Source organism: Haliaeetus albicilla, chromosome 21, assembly GCF_947461875.1.
Source record: "Haliaeetus albicilla chromosome 21, bHalAlb1.1, whole genome shotgun sequence".
Classification (NCBI taxonomy): domain Eukaryota; kingdom Metazoa; phylum Chordata; class Aves; order Accipitriformes; family Accipitridae; genus Haliaeetus; species Haliaeetus albicilla.
In genome coordinates, this window is record NC_091503.1 from 23,293,147 (window position 1) to 23,312,611 (window position 19,465).

The 19,465-nt window shown below is 41.1% G+C and overlaps 1 protein-coding gene and 1 long non-coding RNA gene across 3 annotated transcripts in view; one reads left to right on the top strand and one right to left on the bottom strand.

Moving 5' to 3' along the window:
- The window catches only part of DCDC2 (doublecortin domain containing 2), a 70,641-nt gene extending 54,814 nt beyond the window's left edge, over positions 1 to 15,827 (bottom strand). For both annotated transcript variants that reach the window (XM_069809215.1, XM_069809214.1), the window contains exons 1-2: positions 15,344 to 15,827; positions 10,542 to 10,593 (exon numbers count right to left, since the gene is read on the bottom strand). In XM_069809215.1, the coding sequence (XP_069665316.1) occupies positions 10,542 to 10,593; positions 15,344 to 15,636 (345 nt within the window). In that variant the 5' untranslated portion in view covers positions 15,637 to 15,827. The remainder of the gene's footprint in view (positions 1 to 10,541; positions 10,594 to 15,343) is intronic.
- A 622-nt stretch (positions 15,828 to 16,449) lies between these two features.
- On the top strand, positions 16,450 to 18,907 carry LOC138690349 (uncharacterized). Its single transcript, XR_011329202.1, has 3 exons — positions 16,450 to 16,592; positions 17,109 to 17,157; positions 18,460 to 18,907. It is a non-coding gene; the product is annotated as an uncharacterized lncRNA (long non-coding RNA).
- The last annotated feature ends 558 nt before the right edge of the window (positions 18,908 to 19,465 follow it).

Sequence of the window (19,465 nt, forward strand, 5' to 3'; positions counted from 1 at the left end):
AATCAAAGGTAAAAGTTGTTAATGTTTCCAGTAAGTCAATTTAGTATGCAGCAACAAGTTTTTAATGAGACTAGCATGACTCATTAAAAACTTCAGTACTGGCATCTCTTCCCTTCCTCCTAGTCTCCTCACAGAGCAGAAAGAGCAGTTACCCTACAGAACAAGGCAGACATGTTAATCACAGAAGAGACCGACCTTCAAGTTTCAAAACTCAATACAGACCACGAAATTCTCCAGTGGCGTGAACCAAAGCCTCTACAAGTCTTTCTGTTGCTCCAAAATCCACTAAATCCATCTGTAAGCCAGCTGTTAATCAAAATACTCAAAATTGCACAATTCAAGTATACAGAACTATATAAATTTTATTAATTCATAGGCCCAATGAGAAAAAAGGACACAGCTTATGTTTTAACTGGATGTCTGGTCAGTTCTCCTCTGGTTCCTCCTGGTATTAGATTATGAACACTCAGGAAGAGTATCTGTTTTGTATGCCTTGTTGTACTAATTATGTTACCAGGATACTAAGTACCAAACAATGACAAATAAAATTTAACTATTAAAGATCTTGCTCAGGAGATTAAAGATGTATATCCCTTTTTTTTAATCTTTGCATTTTGATAGTCTTATTCCCGGAACTACACTTACAGTAAAATTCCTAATTAATTCAGCATCAGAAAAAGGGAAATGCCTTACTTTATACACAATTTATATTACATTTATATTTATATATACAATTAATATTACATATACACAATTCATTTCCAGACATACAAGTATTTTGTGTACAGTAAGTTTGGGTAGCACAAATTGTGTTTGTTTCTTTCTAATTCTTAGGAAAGAATATCCTGTGAAGATAGGCTGTTTTGACATCAAATGGCTGTAATTTGCACATGCTGGGATCATTTCTAATATCTATTCAGGCACTCTCTTACCCTCACAAAACTATCTCCTGTACAGAGAAAATATCAATGAACCATTTCTAACTGACAGTTAAAAGTTAAAGTGAATCAAGAGTCCAATGACAAGTTTTTTCTTATGATTAGACATGTACATTATTTGTCAGATATGATAAATTCTAGGTTTGAAATAAACAGTAATTATAAATACTGGGATTTTTCATGAGAATGTACTTGGAAAAAATATGCAAGTACGTTAGGGACAAGGTATATCCAGCATAAATATACCAAAATAATTTGTGAAATCAAGACAACATTATAAACTTCCAAAATTCAAATTTTAAAAATTAATCCAACCATATCACTGCTGACAGATGAGTGGTGACTCCACTGTCTAGCAACAAAGATGCACTTAAAGGATGCAGAAGAAATAATTGCCATAAATGATACTAAAAGAAATTAATTTTAAAATACAGAGAAACAGCGGGAAACAGAGAAACGGCAGCTCCTCAAAATACTTTTATAGCAACATCTCAGATGCTTTTTTGGAAAATTCTGATGCTAAGTTCAGATCTACCAAGTCTCAAACATTGTATTTTCCACCTCACATCCCTCTGTCATGGTGCCCGCCTCTTCCGTCAGCACTGGACAAGTGGAGAACCTCTCCTGGCCCAGGATCTCACCAAGAACGCGATGGCCAACTGACCTAGGCTGTGATCTGCCGATTGACTGTGTCTGGCCCATGAGGCCCCACAGCAGGAGTGGTACTAAGCTGATGTGCCGCAGCTGGAGACTACCAGTAAAAGGCAGCTCTGCCAGTCACAGTTTCATTCTGCAGTCACACTTCACCACAGGAACAGACACACTCTGTGAAGTTCTCTAGCAAGGAAACACACTCTACTCCACGTCCTAGCACACCTCTGTGTCATCCAGCATGTGACCAATGTGAGGACTGGCAGGCACTGGACTGGAAATTAAAAAGTTTCAAAATGTTCAAACACTCATTCAAATCCTTGTAATTATCAAGTGTTTTCACTAGAAAGAGATGTTCTGATACAAATATTCGGACCATACATGTACGAAAGCTTTGAGGAATCTTTACTAATCTGAAGAATCATTAGTAAAAATATTGATTATTCCATTCTACAAATACTCCTCCAAATATGACCACACCTAAACCACCTGATAAAAGAAGAAGCTGCAATTGAACTAGAGTTATGGAACAACAAAACATGTCTATGTAAAAGAGTGAAAAAAAAAAGTAATGAATCACCGGAAAAATGTGACTAGGACACAACTACTATGTGTGAGGCAACAGAAGTGCAGAAGGGTACCCAGGCTGAACATGGGAAGAACCTGGAGCTGGAAAGGTAGGACAAGACCTGTTGGGTGGTGGGCAGAGAGTCCCTAGTGCATCCCTCACACCAGGGCCCCTGACACACATCACTGAATCTGACAGTCCAAGAGCCATACAGAGCCACTTGTAGTGCTAAAATGACAGCGCTCCGTAATGAACCCACTGCTCAAAGAATTGAGTAATGTGACCCTTCCTCAACCAGCCACACACTTGGCCTACAACCAACCAGCTCTTACAATATCTGTTTTCAGACTTACTGCCCTACAGCAGTTCCCAGTCGATGGGTAATAATGTTATAAATGTACCATAAGTAGGCAAATGTTATAAAATTGTGGACCAGAATACTTTCATTGCTTAAACATCATAGAAAACAGTGGTGAACCTAAGGAAAGGAGTCTACATAATCCTTATCTCTCTACCGTATACAGCTAACTCTTGATGTGCCTTACTTAGAGTGAGACATATAAGTAGAATTTTCTTAAATAACTTTATAAATGCTTTTCTAGAATGTAAGTGGGTAAAAGAATCCAAGTGGAACACAAATGACAACGAATCTTGAGCAGCACAAAAAATACTTTTGTCAGAGCTTGCCACACAATCACCTTGTCCTAGAAGCCCAGGAGAAAAAGTGAAGTGCAGACAGAAAAACTCAGTGTTTTTACTACCTAAGAAAACCTGCCTGCTATCGTGCAAGGGCAAATCTATCTGTATCATCAGAAAAGCACCTTAAGGCAGGCCTACTATGAACTTTTAATAATAGATGCTATTTCATACAGACACTGTAACCTTCCTTTTTTCTTTCAGTTGCAAGAGACTGGTTCTTCAATATCAAAATACATCTGCTTTTCTTAGGTGCCTGCAATTCTTTGCTTTTACAATAACACATTGAGAAGTCCATTTACTTCAGTGTATTCAAAAAACTGTTGGTCATAAGAAGCCAAAGAAGAAAGGAGGTTTCAGCTGAACACATTTTTGTGAAACAAAGAGAATTTAAAACAAATAGTGGCCTACAGGATTTGCAAATATAAAAGCTCAGGTAATTCTTCAGCAGCTTACCCAGCCCCAAAGACAAGTAAAATTCATCTTTTTGAGCACCTGGGGAGGGACCATCTAGATGAGAGATAGTGCCTAGAGAAATATAAATGTCCATACTTGGACATTGGAAAATAACATTCAGTACCTTTTACAAACAATTAAGCTTAAAATAAACAAATGTAACTCTGTTGGTCTGTACTTCCTCAAGAGATTAATTGTTAGATTCCTCAAGCACATCATTTAAAATGTACTTGTACTTGCAGATCGCCTTCAGTACAAAAGGGATGTCTCTTGCAAAACAAGAAGCTCAGTTACCAAAAGAAGCGATGGATGGAATAGTCTGTATCAAAGCTTTAGCCTGGGTCAGGATTAAATCTTTTTACTACTTTCCCTACCAGTAACATAACTGTAAAAAGTTTTGAGACATGTTATTATAGCATGAGGGCTCTGCCAGAGGATTTAAAATCACCAAGTGCCTGGCTGCCATCTGCTGAGACTGACACACAATTTTCCCAGGCCTCTGCGACAAGTGTCTTCTTTCACCGCACCCTTACGGCTGTCCCTGGTTGAAAGGGGGAGAAGGCAGAAATCTGAACTTAGTCTCTATCTCTTCTCTCTCCACAAAAAGTCTAAACTAACATGGGATGTGGCAATTCTAGGGGATTAGCTTATTGCAGAGGCCATCAAATGGGAATTGAAAAATCAGACTTTTCCTAGGAAATTTGTTCCAGCTTTCCATGCAGAACCACCACCACAATGCTACAGTGCAAGAGACGTCATCACTTATCTGCTGGGATAAACAGCAAAACAGAAGGGAAGGAGTATCGCCATGTCAGTAAAATGCTTGATCCAGATACAAATTTGCTTATACAGGCAGTCTCTCCTCACCACTGCTGCTCACTACCTTTAGCTCTGATTTGATGTTTTCTTTCTCCTTCTTCATAAGCTGCAGCTTGGCCTTCTGACCATCATGCACACTCCTAGTCAAGTGAATTTGTGGCACTGTGAAAATCAGCTGAGTGGCACGCTGATCTGGTGTTACAGCAGCATGACAACTAAGGGGCTTTTCCTAAACTGCTGCGCTGCTGCTATTGCTAAGGAAAGCAAAGTACACACAGGCAAGGAAGTGCCCAATACACATAACAGCAGATGAAATGAGAAGAGACAGAGATGTGGCTTTAAAATCCCACCAGCTCTAGCAGCATGCAGCAAGGGATAACTTGTGAGAATGTGCTTGATAATTGCTCAAATGTTACTGCATCAAGATTACATCAGAAACCAGGGAACTGAAATTGGATGTTAACGTGAAACTAAATAAACTGCAGTCTGATGTTCTGAAGTGAAAAGGATTTTGCAGGCCTTTACCATTATAAACTCCTTCCTTCCCTCCACATGGTTATCAGTTTTCTCTTGAACTACTCCCTTCATCACGTGCATAAGTACGACAGTCTGAGGAAGATTTCCAAAAGGAAAAATGGTATCAAGGCATCTAACTATCCTTGAAATCCAGTGACTGTTAAAGTACCACAGCTACGACTGGTATTTTTGCATAACAAACGGCATCCCATCTCCTTCCTGGCCCTGGGCATGGCTCAAACTCTACTGAAGTCAATGATCACTGAACTACAGACATCCCATGAACTGACACTACTGGAACTCCTGCTGCTTAGAAACATTTAATAAATGTTCAGTATCATTTTCATACACTTCTGTCATAAATTATATCATCATGCAATGAAGTGTCAGAGTGGCCCTCCCTCGTTCATCATCCTATACTGACACTGGTCGATACACAATACTTCACCCAGAAGGACAGGGCTATAAGTCCAAGTCCACATCCAGGGTAGATTGGTGGAAAAAAAAAAAAAAAAAAAAAAAAAAAGGCTGTTTTCCAACAGCTGAGCATTTGGCCCATATATTTCAGTTGTTTGGAGGCCTTAGACTGGTAAACACCTAGATTTTAAGAAACCAGACACCAGATTAAAGAAATCTATCATTGATATCTGAAATATTAATAGATAATGAGATTATTTCATTGAAGACCACCCCGAAACCTGATTTGTACCAGTAGTAGAATGACTAAGGGCTTTTTAAATAACATTTTTTAAAAGATCCAACTCTGATGGTTGGGCCTCACAGACCAAGACTACAGTTATTTTGCAAGATTTTAAGAGCATTATTATTACTGTCATACTGCAACTATTCTTAAAACAATGTTTATTTTTGAAAGAAAAGCCCTCAAAATTAAACTGCTATGTGCAGCTGTTACACTAGAAAAAAGTAGAAATACAAGCTTTCTTAACATTGCACTGCTTATACTCTTTTGGATGCTGACTCTACTGATGGGGAACATGCAACACACACTTTCCACCTCATCCGTCTTTCACCAAAGACAGCCTACAGTGAAATCAGCTACTGGTATTATAATAAAGTATTTGGTGGTATAGACCCTCATCTATAAATCTATCTGTTCAGACAGAAAAAAAATGTATCCTCCCAACCTATTCCAACATTGACCCATCTTACAGACAATCACATCTATTTGCATGTTCCACTTCTCAATAGCTGGATAGTGCTTAATGAATTACACAATATTACATAGTTGGTTCACTGCTGCATTATAAGAACACACCAACATTAAGACCTTCTTGACCAAACCTTCCCCAAAGCTCCTGTTGTCAGCTGTAGAGCACACACAAAGAACACAAGCACTTACTAGCTGTAAACCCTTGCTAGTCCAAACGTGTCAGGCAAGGCAAGGTACACCTTACAGGCCAACAGGACCATGGTATTTGAGAAGCTCCTGCTAAAACTGAATCAGGGCATAACAGAGAGAAATAATACTGCTCTCGTCAGGGACAGAACCCATTCCCAAATGTTACATCTCAGCACCTCTCAAGAATGGACGCTAAAGGATTTAATTAGATAAGTTCTCAGAATCCATGAGATGGAGAATTTTCCTCAATTTTTTTTTTTTGCTTCTCCCCCACCCCAGAACACCCTCCTTACAAAATCAGATTCACAGATTTCACTAAAGAAGATAAACCTATTTCTGATGGACTACTTGTCACTCCATGAGAAAAGTAAGAAGAGATTTTAGTAAGAAATTAATGCTTTATACTTCCCATCTATTCTTCTTTCTGAATATAGGTCACCGTATTTACACTGTATCTTGAACATGAATTTTTTATTGTTTAATTCTAGTTTGACACACATTTTCTAGTTATACGTAAATTTAAAGTAATTGAGATGCTGCCTTCAAAGAACAACATTAAAGTACTGCAAAAAGCAGATGTCAAACATTTGGCAGTTTAACTAACACAAAAGAAAACCTACAGCTGCATACAAATACATACAGCTGCAAACAATGTACAGCTGCTGCATAAAGTTTTCTTCTTTTTGCCTCCCTCCTCACCAAGCAGAATCAGAAATAGATATTTATAATTGTTTTAGTGGAGAAAAACCTGCACCAAGAAGCTCTCATCAGGTAGGAAATGCCAAATTAGAAGTGCTTCATACAACCAGAATTGATACCCTTGTACCTAAGCATGATGATATCATCCTTAATCACTGAACATGAATTTCTCAAACACTGTTTCTGTGCTACCTTTCTAAAGCTTTCAGATCCTTAATATATGGCACTATGCAGATACAGAAAAACTGTCATCACCACCAGGCCAGCATCAATGTGCTTCCAAAACTTGGTCTAGGGCAAGCCAGCTCTAATAGCTCCAAGACCATCTCCTTCCGTGGGCAACAAAAAACCCTGCACCAATTCTGAATGCACCAGCAGCTCTCAGGTGTCCTGTGGCACAAGGCCATTTATTGCTGTGATTGCTCACGCTCGAGGCCATGGTCAGAGCAAGGCCAGCTGCCAGCTGAGAAAGGTGGAAGGCAATCCCCAGGAGCATGCTTGAAGAACAGTCTTTGCTGTCTCCAGGCTCCAGCTAACAGCAGCACTACTGAGGTCATGAGCATGGACTGGTGTCCAGAGCATTCATGTGGGAGCCCTGACAAATTATATTATGTTCTAAAAACATCTGGGGGTTTGGGGGGAGGAGAAGAAGGAAAGGAAGGAAAGGAAGAAGGGAAGCAAGGGAAGTAAGGAAGGAAGGATGGATGAAAGGATGGATGGAAGCAAGGATGGAAAGAAGGATGGAAGGAAGGAAGGAACGAACGGAGGGAGGGAGGATGGAAGAGGTGGAGCTAATGAAGGAGAGCAGGTTAATACTTCAGCACCAGCACAAAGAGAATAGGAATTGCCCTGACAAAGATCAGTCTGAAAACACACCCTAACGTTAGCCTGGAGTTGTCTATGAGGTCATCAGTGAGCTTTTTATTCAACATCTAGTACACTGGTCCTTGATCTGCAAGGAACCCACAAAGTTGCAGTGCACCAAATAATCAACCAAATGAATTTATTAACTTCTTTCCTCCTCCTCCCACCCCAGCCCACCAGAACACTTAAAACTCAGACCTGACCCACAGATTTCTCTGTACATGCGTAATTCCATGGTAACCTTCCTAGTGAAGTCATTGAGATGATTCATAAATTACACCTTGCTGTGCTTGCAGGATGGAGCCAAAAATTTCTTTCTTTAGCAATGTTGTCATTCACACATGCACTGATTTTTTTTTTCTTTTAATTAAAAAAACAGGGAGGATTTTACTTCTGAAATTCAATCTAAAATAATGCCTTATGAAAGCAAAATACCTTTGTAGGCTAGCATCAAAGACTGCTACAAGGCTCCATGGAAAAACATGGGGTTTTTGTTTGCTGATACAAATCCAGCAGAATCAAAGAGAATACTGCCGCCCCTCCTGGTCCTAAAACACATCTAGGTTTTTGATTTCCAAGTGAATGCCTGGAAAAAAGTAAAAACAGAACTTGTTTCCTTGCATTGTTTTAACATAAATATATTTAGGCATTAAAACTTCTAGTCTCCTGAAAGTTCATTCCTAGGACTAAATCATTTGGGCATGAAAACAATTGTTATTCATAAGCACAGATAAAAATCCGTAGACTATTACTGGGTTACATCTCATTTTTATGACTCCTTTCCCCAAATAAATCAATCACATGAAGTTAAACTCAACATGGGGAGTTAAGCTCTCCACAGAGACCGTGGAGATTGCAAACATAAGTCAGATAGGAAGAAAGAAAGCTGAGATAATGGATGGTTTATACTGGTTTACTTCAAAGCCCTGAGAGATGGCTGAAAGTGTTAAGATAATATACAATGAGCACTGATTCCAGAAGAAATAATAGAAGCCTCTTTTACCAAACATGCAACTGTAAGTAAAAAACCCACAACATCTCCAACTACTTCTCCAACTGCACAGAATTTCTATTATATCAAGAACCTTCTAAAGATTTGCAGCAAAATAATCAGCCTTAAAAATAGTCTTAAGTAGCAAGCCTGTGGTTGTCCTGATAACTGGCAGTATCAGGAGATTTGGTTAAGAGTCTTCCATAAAGACAACGACCTTCTCAGCAAAGGGCACATGGAATTAGTCACGCTGCACACTATTCATAGGAATCACACATGATAGTGAATGCAAAACACCGCATTTTCAGAGATAATTAGAAGCAATTTCCTCAAGTTCTTTTTCTTGTCCTGGATATGTAAGAATAATTTTCTTATTCACCCAGATACTGTTTCAGCATAAAATACAGTGCGATCCACACATTCAGGTATTCAGAAAAAATAGTAAAGACTGGTCATACATCCAAAGGTGGGTATTTTGGTTCAGAACTATGTTTTATGTGTTGAAGGTTCAGGTAAGTGCAATACTGCTACTGTACAAACATTTTACCTCCCGCCCCCCCAAATTATAATCTCGTACTTAGATCACAATTAAAAGTGAGACGAATTACTTGATTCTCTGCCTGTGCACCCTGCAAGTACCTAGTTTCAGCAAGATTCACAAAAATTGATCAGAGGAGACGCAGGACTGGAATAAGAAAATGCTGGAGGTCAAAAATGAAATTTATGAATAAAAGACATGGGAAAGCTTAGTGCATATGTGAACCTGTGTTGCTCAGTTTTATATACACATCAGCAACAGAGTACAACCCTGCTGCCTCATCAGTGTTTAATTAACTTTTACTATTTTTTAAGATTGTTCTCTTTCCTTTGTAAAAAAGACCCAAACATCAGGAAGATGGGAATGGCTATACAAAAACAACAGAACTCTCTACAGTGTTTTGATCAATTGCATAAACAAACAAACTGGGGAAAAAAAAAAATCAATTTAGAGTAAATTTATATGGTACTTGTAGTAGTATATCAAATCTCTGACTTGAATTTCATCTTCCTGTTGATTGTGCCCATTTGAAAGAAAAAAAATACGGGTTACAAAGTTATGATCAATTATAAAACACAGGTGTCGTATTTCATAGCCTCTGAATAAGAAATATCCGCGTATCACAGTAAATGTCATTAGGGCACTAAGGCCTCAATTTTGAGGGTCTTCTAGTACAAGGTGTCCTACTGTCTGAAGACACCTGCTTCACAAACCATTAATGTTTTGGTTGGAAAAGTGGCATGAGAGCACAAGGCAAAAGAAATTGAAAAAGAAGTGATCTGATGCTTCTTGTCAGGCAGAAGCTGTAATTCAAATGTTTGTTGGGAATCATTGCTATCTCCATACACAATAAAACAGTAAAAATAATGCAGAGTCACACAACTCACAAAAATCCACATACAGTGGTTTTTGAAGCCTGCAGTTATCTCTTCAGGCTATAGCATAGCACTGTTCAAGAGAAACAGGTGAGCTTGAAGAATTATGGACTAGAACTAGTTAGAAGTTTACAACTGACACTGGCAGTGACTGGGAAAAGCATTTCAACTAAGTGTGATTTTTCAAACAAAAATGTCCCTTCTCTGGAGAAAATACCAAGTTTTGTAGAAAATTCGCTGGTCCAAAGCTCCCAAAATTCTCATTCCCACCATCTTTTTCTGTGTGAAAAAAAGCTCCCTTAGGTTTATGACCAGATCCAATGAAGACAACAGGAGATTTTCTTTACTGAAAGTTTTTAACTGGATGTGGCAATTCAGAAAGCTGAAGGGAAGATAATCAGTGCATCACACTCAGAGCAGTCAGAGTAATAATCACTGAAATATGTTCAGAATGGTAGATAATTGTATTATTATTAAACATAATAAATATATATATAAATCAGGCATAAATGCAGGCATGTCACTAACATTAACTGGAGGTTTACTCCTTAAATATTTCAGACATCATACCTCGTTATTGACTTCAGCAGGTTTTTTCTTTGTTTCTCCAATGTCCAAATAGCTGTGGAAGGAAAACAGCTTTGATTATTTACAGAAGCATCCAACTTACACAATACAAATATTTCTACACTTTCTTCATACATGAAGCTTTTAAAATTTTTCATGCCTCAAAATAATATAAAAAGTAACTAATTCAAGATTTTAATGAACGAGTGTTAATAGAAATCTGCAGGCTAGCCCTCCGGGCTAATACAAAAGGCAGGGGAGAACCAACCATCTACCTTCAAGTCACTGGTGATTAGAAGAAACCATCAATAACTCCCTTGTCAGAAAGAAGCTTACATACTATTGTGAGGTGGTTCAATAAATCTCAGCACATTATCAACTTACCAGAGTTTTCAAAGTCATCATCTTGCCTCTTAGTTTCTCACAGTAAGTCTCTGATAGACCTAAAGCTTTCCTCCATACCCAAGTTTAACCCAGGGCATCAGCTAAAGTTTAAAGGGATCTACACCACTTGTGTTTCAACAGGACACGGACACATCTGAATACGTATGTCCTAGTTTCTCATGTTTGTGATGAACCAACAGCATCTTCACATTATTTTATGAACAGACAAAATACAAGCCTCAACTGGACAAGAAAACAAAATACATCTATTTGAACAATACTGCTCTCCATCAGGGTACATATTCCCACAAAAACATCGCATTAACACAAAAGTGTTAGTTAAAACACTCAGTGATGGATTAGCTGTATGTTGCCTTTCCAAAGAAAGGGAATCAAATAAGCCTTCAAGCACGAGTAGCCCATAGACTGGCAAACAGGCAACTGTCCAAATCCCTGGACTATGCTAACTCCTTTCCCTTGTCAGCACTCGGAGAGCCATGAGAGCGGTTCTTCTCATGAATGCAGCTCTCAGTAGCTGCCGGTACCGCAAGATGTTTCTAGCTCTCAGCGCTGTAGGAAGATACACCTTTGTGGGCAGTTATAACTCAGTACAGCAGCACCTTTCAGCACCTTCTGCCAAGAGCTAAACATGACAACAAAAATGGCTGGGGCATCTATACTATGCTGCGAGCATCTAACCCAACATTAGGTGATGGGCGTTTTTCACAGGTTCTCCCTGTTCCCACTTTCAGTGGGAAACCACAGGTGCTTTGCCAGGCTTTTAAGACTAGACGACCCTACCTGAGAACATCAGGTATACCTGATGGTAAGCATCAGCGCAGGCTCATCAAAAGACCTCAGGGCTCGCAGTGCACCCACAGCCCTCCAGTAATGTCATCCTCTGTAGTTAATGACTGGGATAACATATGTTTGCCAGAGGAAGCTTTCCTGCCTGGCCAAAGTCGAGAATTCAAGGGATTTGAATGAAGGTGTAGAAGCAAGAAAGAAAAGAAAAAAAAAGAGAAAGAAAAAGCATCATTCATTCTTTAAAGGAATGGCAATTGTTTATCAAGGTACCACAGAACGGTCACGAGGATTTCAAGGCTTCAGTGCGGGGATAGGAAGACATAGCAAGGCTTCCAGGCAATGCTTGAAAGTGCATTCCAATGTTTTGGAAAAGGTAAATGTAGCAAAGTAGGGCAATGTTTACAAACAAAGTATCCAAGCCTCACATTTGAAAACAAACAAAAACTACTGTTGCAAGCTTCTCCATGTAAAAAGGAACTAGTTCTCTTGAGACTAAAAAAAAGAAGTCTTAAAGCCTATAAAACTGAAAATAAATAAATGTCTCAGACAAAACAGTTCCAACAGCCTGTAACAACAGCTGCTGACTGTGGTTCTTGTTTTCTGGGCATCTGTGAATTACTTTGAGGAGAACCAAGAAAAGTGACAATCAAATACATAGTCAAAGGTGTAAATTCACTATGCAGAGGTCTGGGCATTCAGTTGTCAAATTTCAGGGATCTACAAATCTGAAAAGGTCTAAATAGGGCCAAAGGCTTTTCTTAGGATAATGGCACTCAAAAAAAATCCCAGACCAAAAACTTTACAAAAGTATTCCCACTTGCTAAGAAAGCAGAAATACTTCCACTCAGTGACTGTCCAAGCCAGTGATAAAACTACAGTGTTGTTAAACAGACATTGCTGGAGAGAGGACAACCTACCATTAATTAATGAGCACAGATACAAGTAAATGGGCAAAGGAAGGAGGAGGGTAGAGTAGCATGCTGGAAAAAAAAAAAGCTAAAAATTGAAACCAGCTCCAGCATAGACAGTTTTCTTTCAGGAAGCTGAGAGTCCACAGGAGTGCAGGCTTGAACGTGTATTCTCACTCACCACTGCGACAACTACAATATACCAACACACCTCACTGCATATACAACAAAAAAGCGTGTATTAGCACTTAGCACACCTGTAAATGATGAAACAAGCTGGGAAACCTGTTATATATTATGAAAATTCCCAACATTGGTTAATAATTCTTCCTTTAAAGAAAATTTCTACACCATTTTCTAAAAACAGAATTTTTAAATGCTGATTATTTTTATTTTAGAAATGAAACATATCAGCAGCTTATATCGCCTATATACCCTCAGAGGTATTTATTTCAAGATGTTAAGATTCAGGGCTTGGAATGATGGAGGTTCACGTGCTAAAGGTGAGTGCAGTTTAGTCTAGAATTCACTGCAGACAGGGAAGAAAAAGATTCAGTTCTCAGTATAAGGCATCCAAGAAGAAACAAATGCACTGTTTGAAGTGGAGCAATGACACTTTCAGCTTCTGCTTCTCCTTTGACACTCTCTCCTTTCCATTATGCTCCCACACAGCCTCCATTTCAAAGTTCAGCCCTGTATAGTCTAATACAGCAATGAATGTGTCCGATAAGCATCACTGCAAAAAAATTGTAAAAAAAGTACAAACTTCTTGCTGCTATCAGACCAGACTCGGCTCCTTTAGGGCAGATGCTTTGGTCTCCCACAACTGCAACTGCTTTATCTTTGCCTGTGACACATACACAAACATACGCTCTTTTCTTTAATTCCTTCAATTCCTTTCAGAAAACCGTCCCTTTCAATTAACCCCTCCTCTCCTCTGACTTTTCTGGCTAAGATGTCTCCCTAAGTATCATTCTGTCTACAACCCAGTTAAGAACAAGATCAACATTAAGCCCTTCAGCCTGTCTTAATGCCTGTAAAAGCACTGCCAACATTCACAGCACTATATAAATAAATACTAATAGTGAAGAACTCCAACTCTGAATGCAGAAATGGAAAAGATCTCGAGTCATCCTGTTTATCCTCCCTACAGCACAGCACTATGGTATACTATCAAGGGATATATAAAGCAGCCTGCTTTCACCAAGTCCTTTAGGTTAGCTTTTCTTCAAGTATTCTCTTCATTGAACTAAATACTCAGGTATTTTGTTGCAAGCCTGAAAAGCTCTCACTATAAAACACCAATCATAAAACATGACATGACAAAAAGAAGTGCTTTTTCCCACCCAAAATAAATCCACAGTGCCCAATCCTCTACACAGTGCATGCTAATGCCAAACACTTACTTTTAGCCTGTCTGTTGAACATAAAACACGTTTAGGGAGGTGAGACAGGATGTGCTGACAACTAACAACTTTAAGCCATCCACAGAATCACAGGATTTAATACCAAAAAGATACAGTAGACCTTTATTGAGAGTTGAGCACTGCATTTGACATGGAAGAGAGTACAGAGGGAAAGGAGCTTATATTTAGCCTGTCATACATATTTCTCTCTAGCTTTGACACTGAAGCGCAAGAAGCTTCAATAAATCTTCAGAAGCAGCCACTGACAAAAACAGTAGGAGTGCTGATAGAGATCCTGTTCATTACACAGAGAGTTTCACCCTGAAACATAATGAGCTATCCTGAAAAATGTAGTGTCCTCAACTCTACAAAACCAAGATGAGCAAGGTCCTGGAAAGCTGGTAGTTGAGCATATAAACTCCCAACCACCTCCAGAAAGGCACTGTTAATTCTGAGACTTTTTTTTTTTTTAATTCAAATGTAGGAAAAACACCCACAAAGACTGAACAAAACATGTAATTAGGCAACTGAGACCATGAAATTCACTGCCAGAATTAAGAACCATTACTGATCACATACAGAGCCACACGGAAAACACACCTAAAAGCCCAGATCTCCTCCATGATATTCTCCCCATCACTCACTAGAAAACAGAGAAACTGTCAGCTTAATTCTTGGTGTCCAGGCAGGGAAAAGCAAGCAAGCAAGCAGTCATCTCAAATAACAGGAGGGACTCTGCTATTCTGGTCATAAAAACGCTATATACCTACTCAAAATAAACAGAAGTGATGGAGAGGTGGATAGCTGGGTAGAATATTTTAGACTTTTTAAAAATAAGCAAGAAAGAAAGTGCTGGGAATTAAATTCCCAGGCTCATCAACTTCACGGCAGGACTGTCAACACTCCACCTTTCGACAGCTTCCTCCCTGTTACCGCTGAGCACGAATACTGACACTCGCCCCTCAGTTAAGCACGCACATCACAACGTGCCATTGCTACATGTCTTTCGGGTTAAAGGGCTGTTTCTCCTTTTCTACCGTCATGTCAAGGAGATGGCACTATGCGACTGATGGCAACAGCGGCCTTTCTGTGGCTCGCCTCTAAAGCGCCTCTAAACAGTTTTATCTGTTAGAAGTACTCTTCCTTTTGCCTTGGGTTGCAGCCTTTAAGTCCTCTTTCTGCAACACCTAATCAAAGGGGTGGGGTGGGGGGGTCCTCTGAATTACTGCCACAGTGCCAAACCCCAAATGCTGATAATTCAAGTTCCATATAAATCTTATGTTACTTTTTGGCCACTCACTTGAGTTTCTTGAAGGCTTCCCTGCCACCAGCCACATACTGCTCTCCACTCTGAAGCTCCTCCAGCTGCCGGACACGATGCCCACCCCGGGGGGTATAGATGTTACGCACAGCTCCAAAGGGTGCCTTCACCCTGCCCGTCACCTCTTTCAGGAACACCTCAAAGTTGGAAACTTTCTTCTCGTTGACGACAATACGACGCCCCGGGAAGAAAGGGTCCCCGTTGCGATACACCAGCACACTCTTCACCATCGGCTGCGAGAGCCACGACCCCTTGGCGCCAGCGCTGGTCATGCCCGACGGCCTTCGGACCCTCCTGCTCAACCCCAACCGCCCGCCTGCCCGCGCCCGTTTGCTCAGGAGAAGGTCCCTGCCTCAGCACCCCTCTCACCTCCACCCTCACGAAGAGGGGGGGTAAAGGCCCCGCACACCCACGCAGGGGCCTGGGCAGCAGGGCCCACCTCCGGGGAGGCAGAGGAGGGAGCCCGGCGCCGCGGGGAGGGATTACAACCACCCCCGGGAGGAGAAAGGGGGGGCTTGCGGTAACGGAGAGCGTCTCTTCCTAGGCAACCGCCTCCTGCTGCTCCCTGGGGAGGCTAACGGGGATCACGCGAACCCAGGCAAAAGAAAAAAAAACAAACCAAAAAACCCCAAACAACCCCAAACACTGCGCGCGGGTAGATCGGACGCAGCAGGAAAATGGACTGCAGGGGACCCGCGGCCTCTCAGGGTCTTTATCCTCCGGCTTGGCCATCGCGGAGAGCCCGCCACCACCACCCTGGTTTCCTCGGGAAACCTTATCCCGCGTGTGCTCGTCCTCCCCCCACCCGCTCCCGGCGGAATTATTCACCAGGCGACGGCAGGGGGAAGGAGGACGAGGAGGCGTCGTGCCCGGAGGCAGGGAGAGGGACGCGGGGGCAAGGGGGAACCGGACCAAGGGCCCCGCACCTGAGCGAGGGAGGGAGGGAGGGAGGCAAGTCCCCGCTCTGCCTCCTCCTCCTCCTCCTCCCCGGCGGCCGAGGCGCTGCCTACCGCCGGGGCTCCCCGCCACAAGGGAAAGGCCGGCCGGCTGAGGGAGGGGGAGAAGCGGCGGCCGGGAGACGTTGAGCCGCCTCAGCGCTCCCACAGCGCGGCCGGCGGGGCGGGGTGAGGTGAGGCGGAGCTGCCGTAAGATGGCGGCCCCGCGCCAAGGCGGGCTGCGGGCGAGCGGCCCTTCCCCGCCGGTAACGGTCCCCTTGCCACGGGAGACGGTGAGTACAGGGGGAAGCACCCGCGGAGCTGTTCCCTGGCGGGCTCTGGTTCTCCGCCGTAAAGGGCCGGTGACCGGTAGCGGCCCGGCGCCTGCCTTCCCGCCCGCACACCCCGCGGTTGTGCCGGGTTTGGCCCCCGCTGGGGCGGGCGGAGGAGAAGGGTGGCTGAAAAACATGTTATTTCGTTCCAATCTGGCCGTCTCTTCTTGGGATTTCTTACTAAAGGGGTCAGTTTTTCCCTCCTCAAGAATAAAACAGGCTTTTTACTGGACCTTCCAGGTCAGGGTGACGAAAACGTTAGGCAGCTGGCCCGGCGTGGAGGCGAGGGCAAGCCGCAGCCCTCACCAAAAAGCGGTTTTCTACAACAGGAGTGACCACTTCAGGCTCTCTGCCCTGAATTCTTTGCCATATTCCTTTGCTGATTCCGATACAGTGTTTCTTCACTGGAGATGTAGTTCTTTGGTGCCCGATTTTGGTTCATTATTAACATCTAACGATTACCACTTGTGTGTGCAGGATGGTCCATGTACCAAGCAAACGAACCAATGAAAAATCATACCTACCGGTATTTATTCTGTTCTTACTTTACTTCTTGTCAGTCACTAAAAATCCCACCTGAAAACTGGATCTTTGCTCCAGGTTGCCTGTTGCCATTTGCTGTAATTCAGAAATAAAGCTGAGCCGTGATCTTGAAAGGAAAAAATTATCAGTAGGGTTGAAATTAGGCTCTTGGACTACGCAAATTAATTGCATGTATGTAAAGGCAATTGATTTTTATTTTTATTTTTTTTTTAATGTGCCTACTAACATGATGCCCTCTGAATGTGTTTTTGAGATGATATGTAAAAGTTGCAGACACTGTTGGGGTGCTTTTCCCCCATCCTACCATCTGAATAGGCAAAATTTGCTAGTAACACAAAACTAAACTGCACTCCCCCAGTATTTGGGTAAGTTTAGTTATTTGCATTCCTGAAAGCTTTTCAGTACTTGTGTCATTCTTTGTTTAAGTGAGTCTATTATAATTGGTTCTCTTAAGAATCCGGGCTCTATCACAAGAGCTAATACCACTTCTGCTGAGATGGCCCAAACCTGCAGTTCTGTCTGGGTAACTTCAGTTAATCAGACTCAGAGGTGACTTGCCCCACTAAACCAAGCTCACATTTGAAATACACCATGAACAGTAGCCTGATAAATCAGAAGAATATCCCTGGGCACAATTTATTTTTAACAAAAATACATCAACCGAATAAAACAGAAAAACAATAGATAAAAAATGTAAAATAACCCATTTGTGGTTCAAAGAACATAATGTAAAGTCAAACTGGGTTAATGTTGCACTCTTTCCTAAGTCAATTTCTATAATTCTACATAGTAGATATGATATAGCATATATAAAAAATATATATTAATATACATATTGAGGACCAGATCCAACCTCTACCATCATCAAAAGACTTCCTTAGATTTCACAGATAAATATATCAGATCATGAAATCATCCTGATACCATTTTCATCTTAAACTATTTTAAAAACTTCTTAAACAAATGATCCACTTGAAGCTGCATTTTCCTTGCTAATTCTCAGCCAAACATCTCCAGACTGTCCACTGTTGGGAAGTAACTTTGGATATTGCATTATCAGAATAGCAGATTTTTTTTTTTAATCTCCTCAGATTATTAAAAGTTGTAAAAAATCAATCAAGCATGCATCTTATGGGTTTATTCAAAGAACAGATGAGTCTCTGATGTGTCCAAACAAATTCTGAGTGCAGATAAGTAAGTTTTCTTTACTTGAAAACACCTTAGGTGTGCTTGGGATGTGACTTTTGGCTATACTTTTTAATGATATCTGCTTTGCTCTTTCCAGGAAGCTGCATAATAAAATACAGAGACTTTGATTCCACTGGATTTTTGCCACACCTTGGGTACAAGAAGCCATAAAACCTAAGAGAAAATAAATAGAAAATGCCTTAAATTCAAGCTGAATTCCTTTAACAGCCCCTTTTCCCCACTGACTGTCGAAAGACTCAAACTGGTCTAGACCTTCCTACCCGGAATTGTTTAGTGTACAGTAATGACTGTTCTTCCAAATGGATTTCAACACATGTGATGGAAGGAATTTTTCTTTCCTTTTTATCTTGCCTCCTTTGATGGGAAAATTGCCCCCCTGCTGTGAGTTACAACAGGGCAGTTAACCATTACAAAAAGAGCAATTTCAGGGTGAGGGAAGTCAAATATGCTACTGTTATTGGTTAACAGTTAAATTTCTCAGCTTGCTGCTGGTTTTCTTCTAACTAATAAAGGGGAGAACCAAGCATTTACCATCCTTGAATTAATACTGTTTAACATTGATCTACTGCAACCTGAAATGAAAATTTGTATTAAAAATAGGCTTATGTGTAAAAACCAAAAATGCTGATGACCTTCACATGGTTCTGCGCTCAAGTAGTGATACGTCAACTATCTGCTATTTTGTGCCAGATTCTACCACTTTTGGTGGTCTTAGGCCTAATTTGCGACCATGCAACATCTTTGGCATAAGAATAAGCCACAGAATATTTTACTCGTGCACCCATTTTGACACTTGTGCTACTCCAGAGCACTGTTGGTCTTTTATCTATGGCCACGCTAGTTACAATCACTTTTGTGGATTGCGGTAAAATATCCCTTAAGTGGTACCAGACCACTGCTAGCCTTAAAGTGGCCTAGAACTGGTGAGCAAAATCTTTGTCCAAAACTGGGAGCACATTACAAATCCTTTGAAGAATTGCAGTGCAGAATTTTGCCCGTAGTTTAACCTTTACATAGCTAATAGATGTGCCTCTAAAGACTTCATCTTTCAAATTCAGCTGCTTGCATTTCTGCCCTCTAGC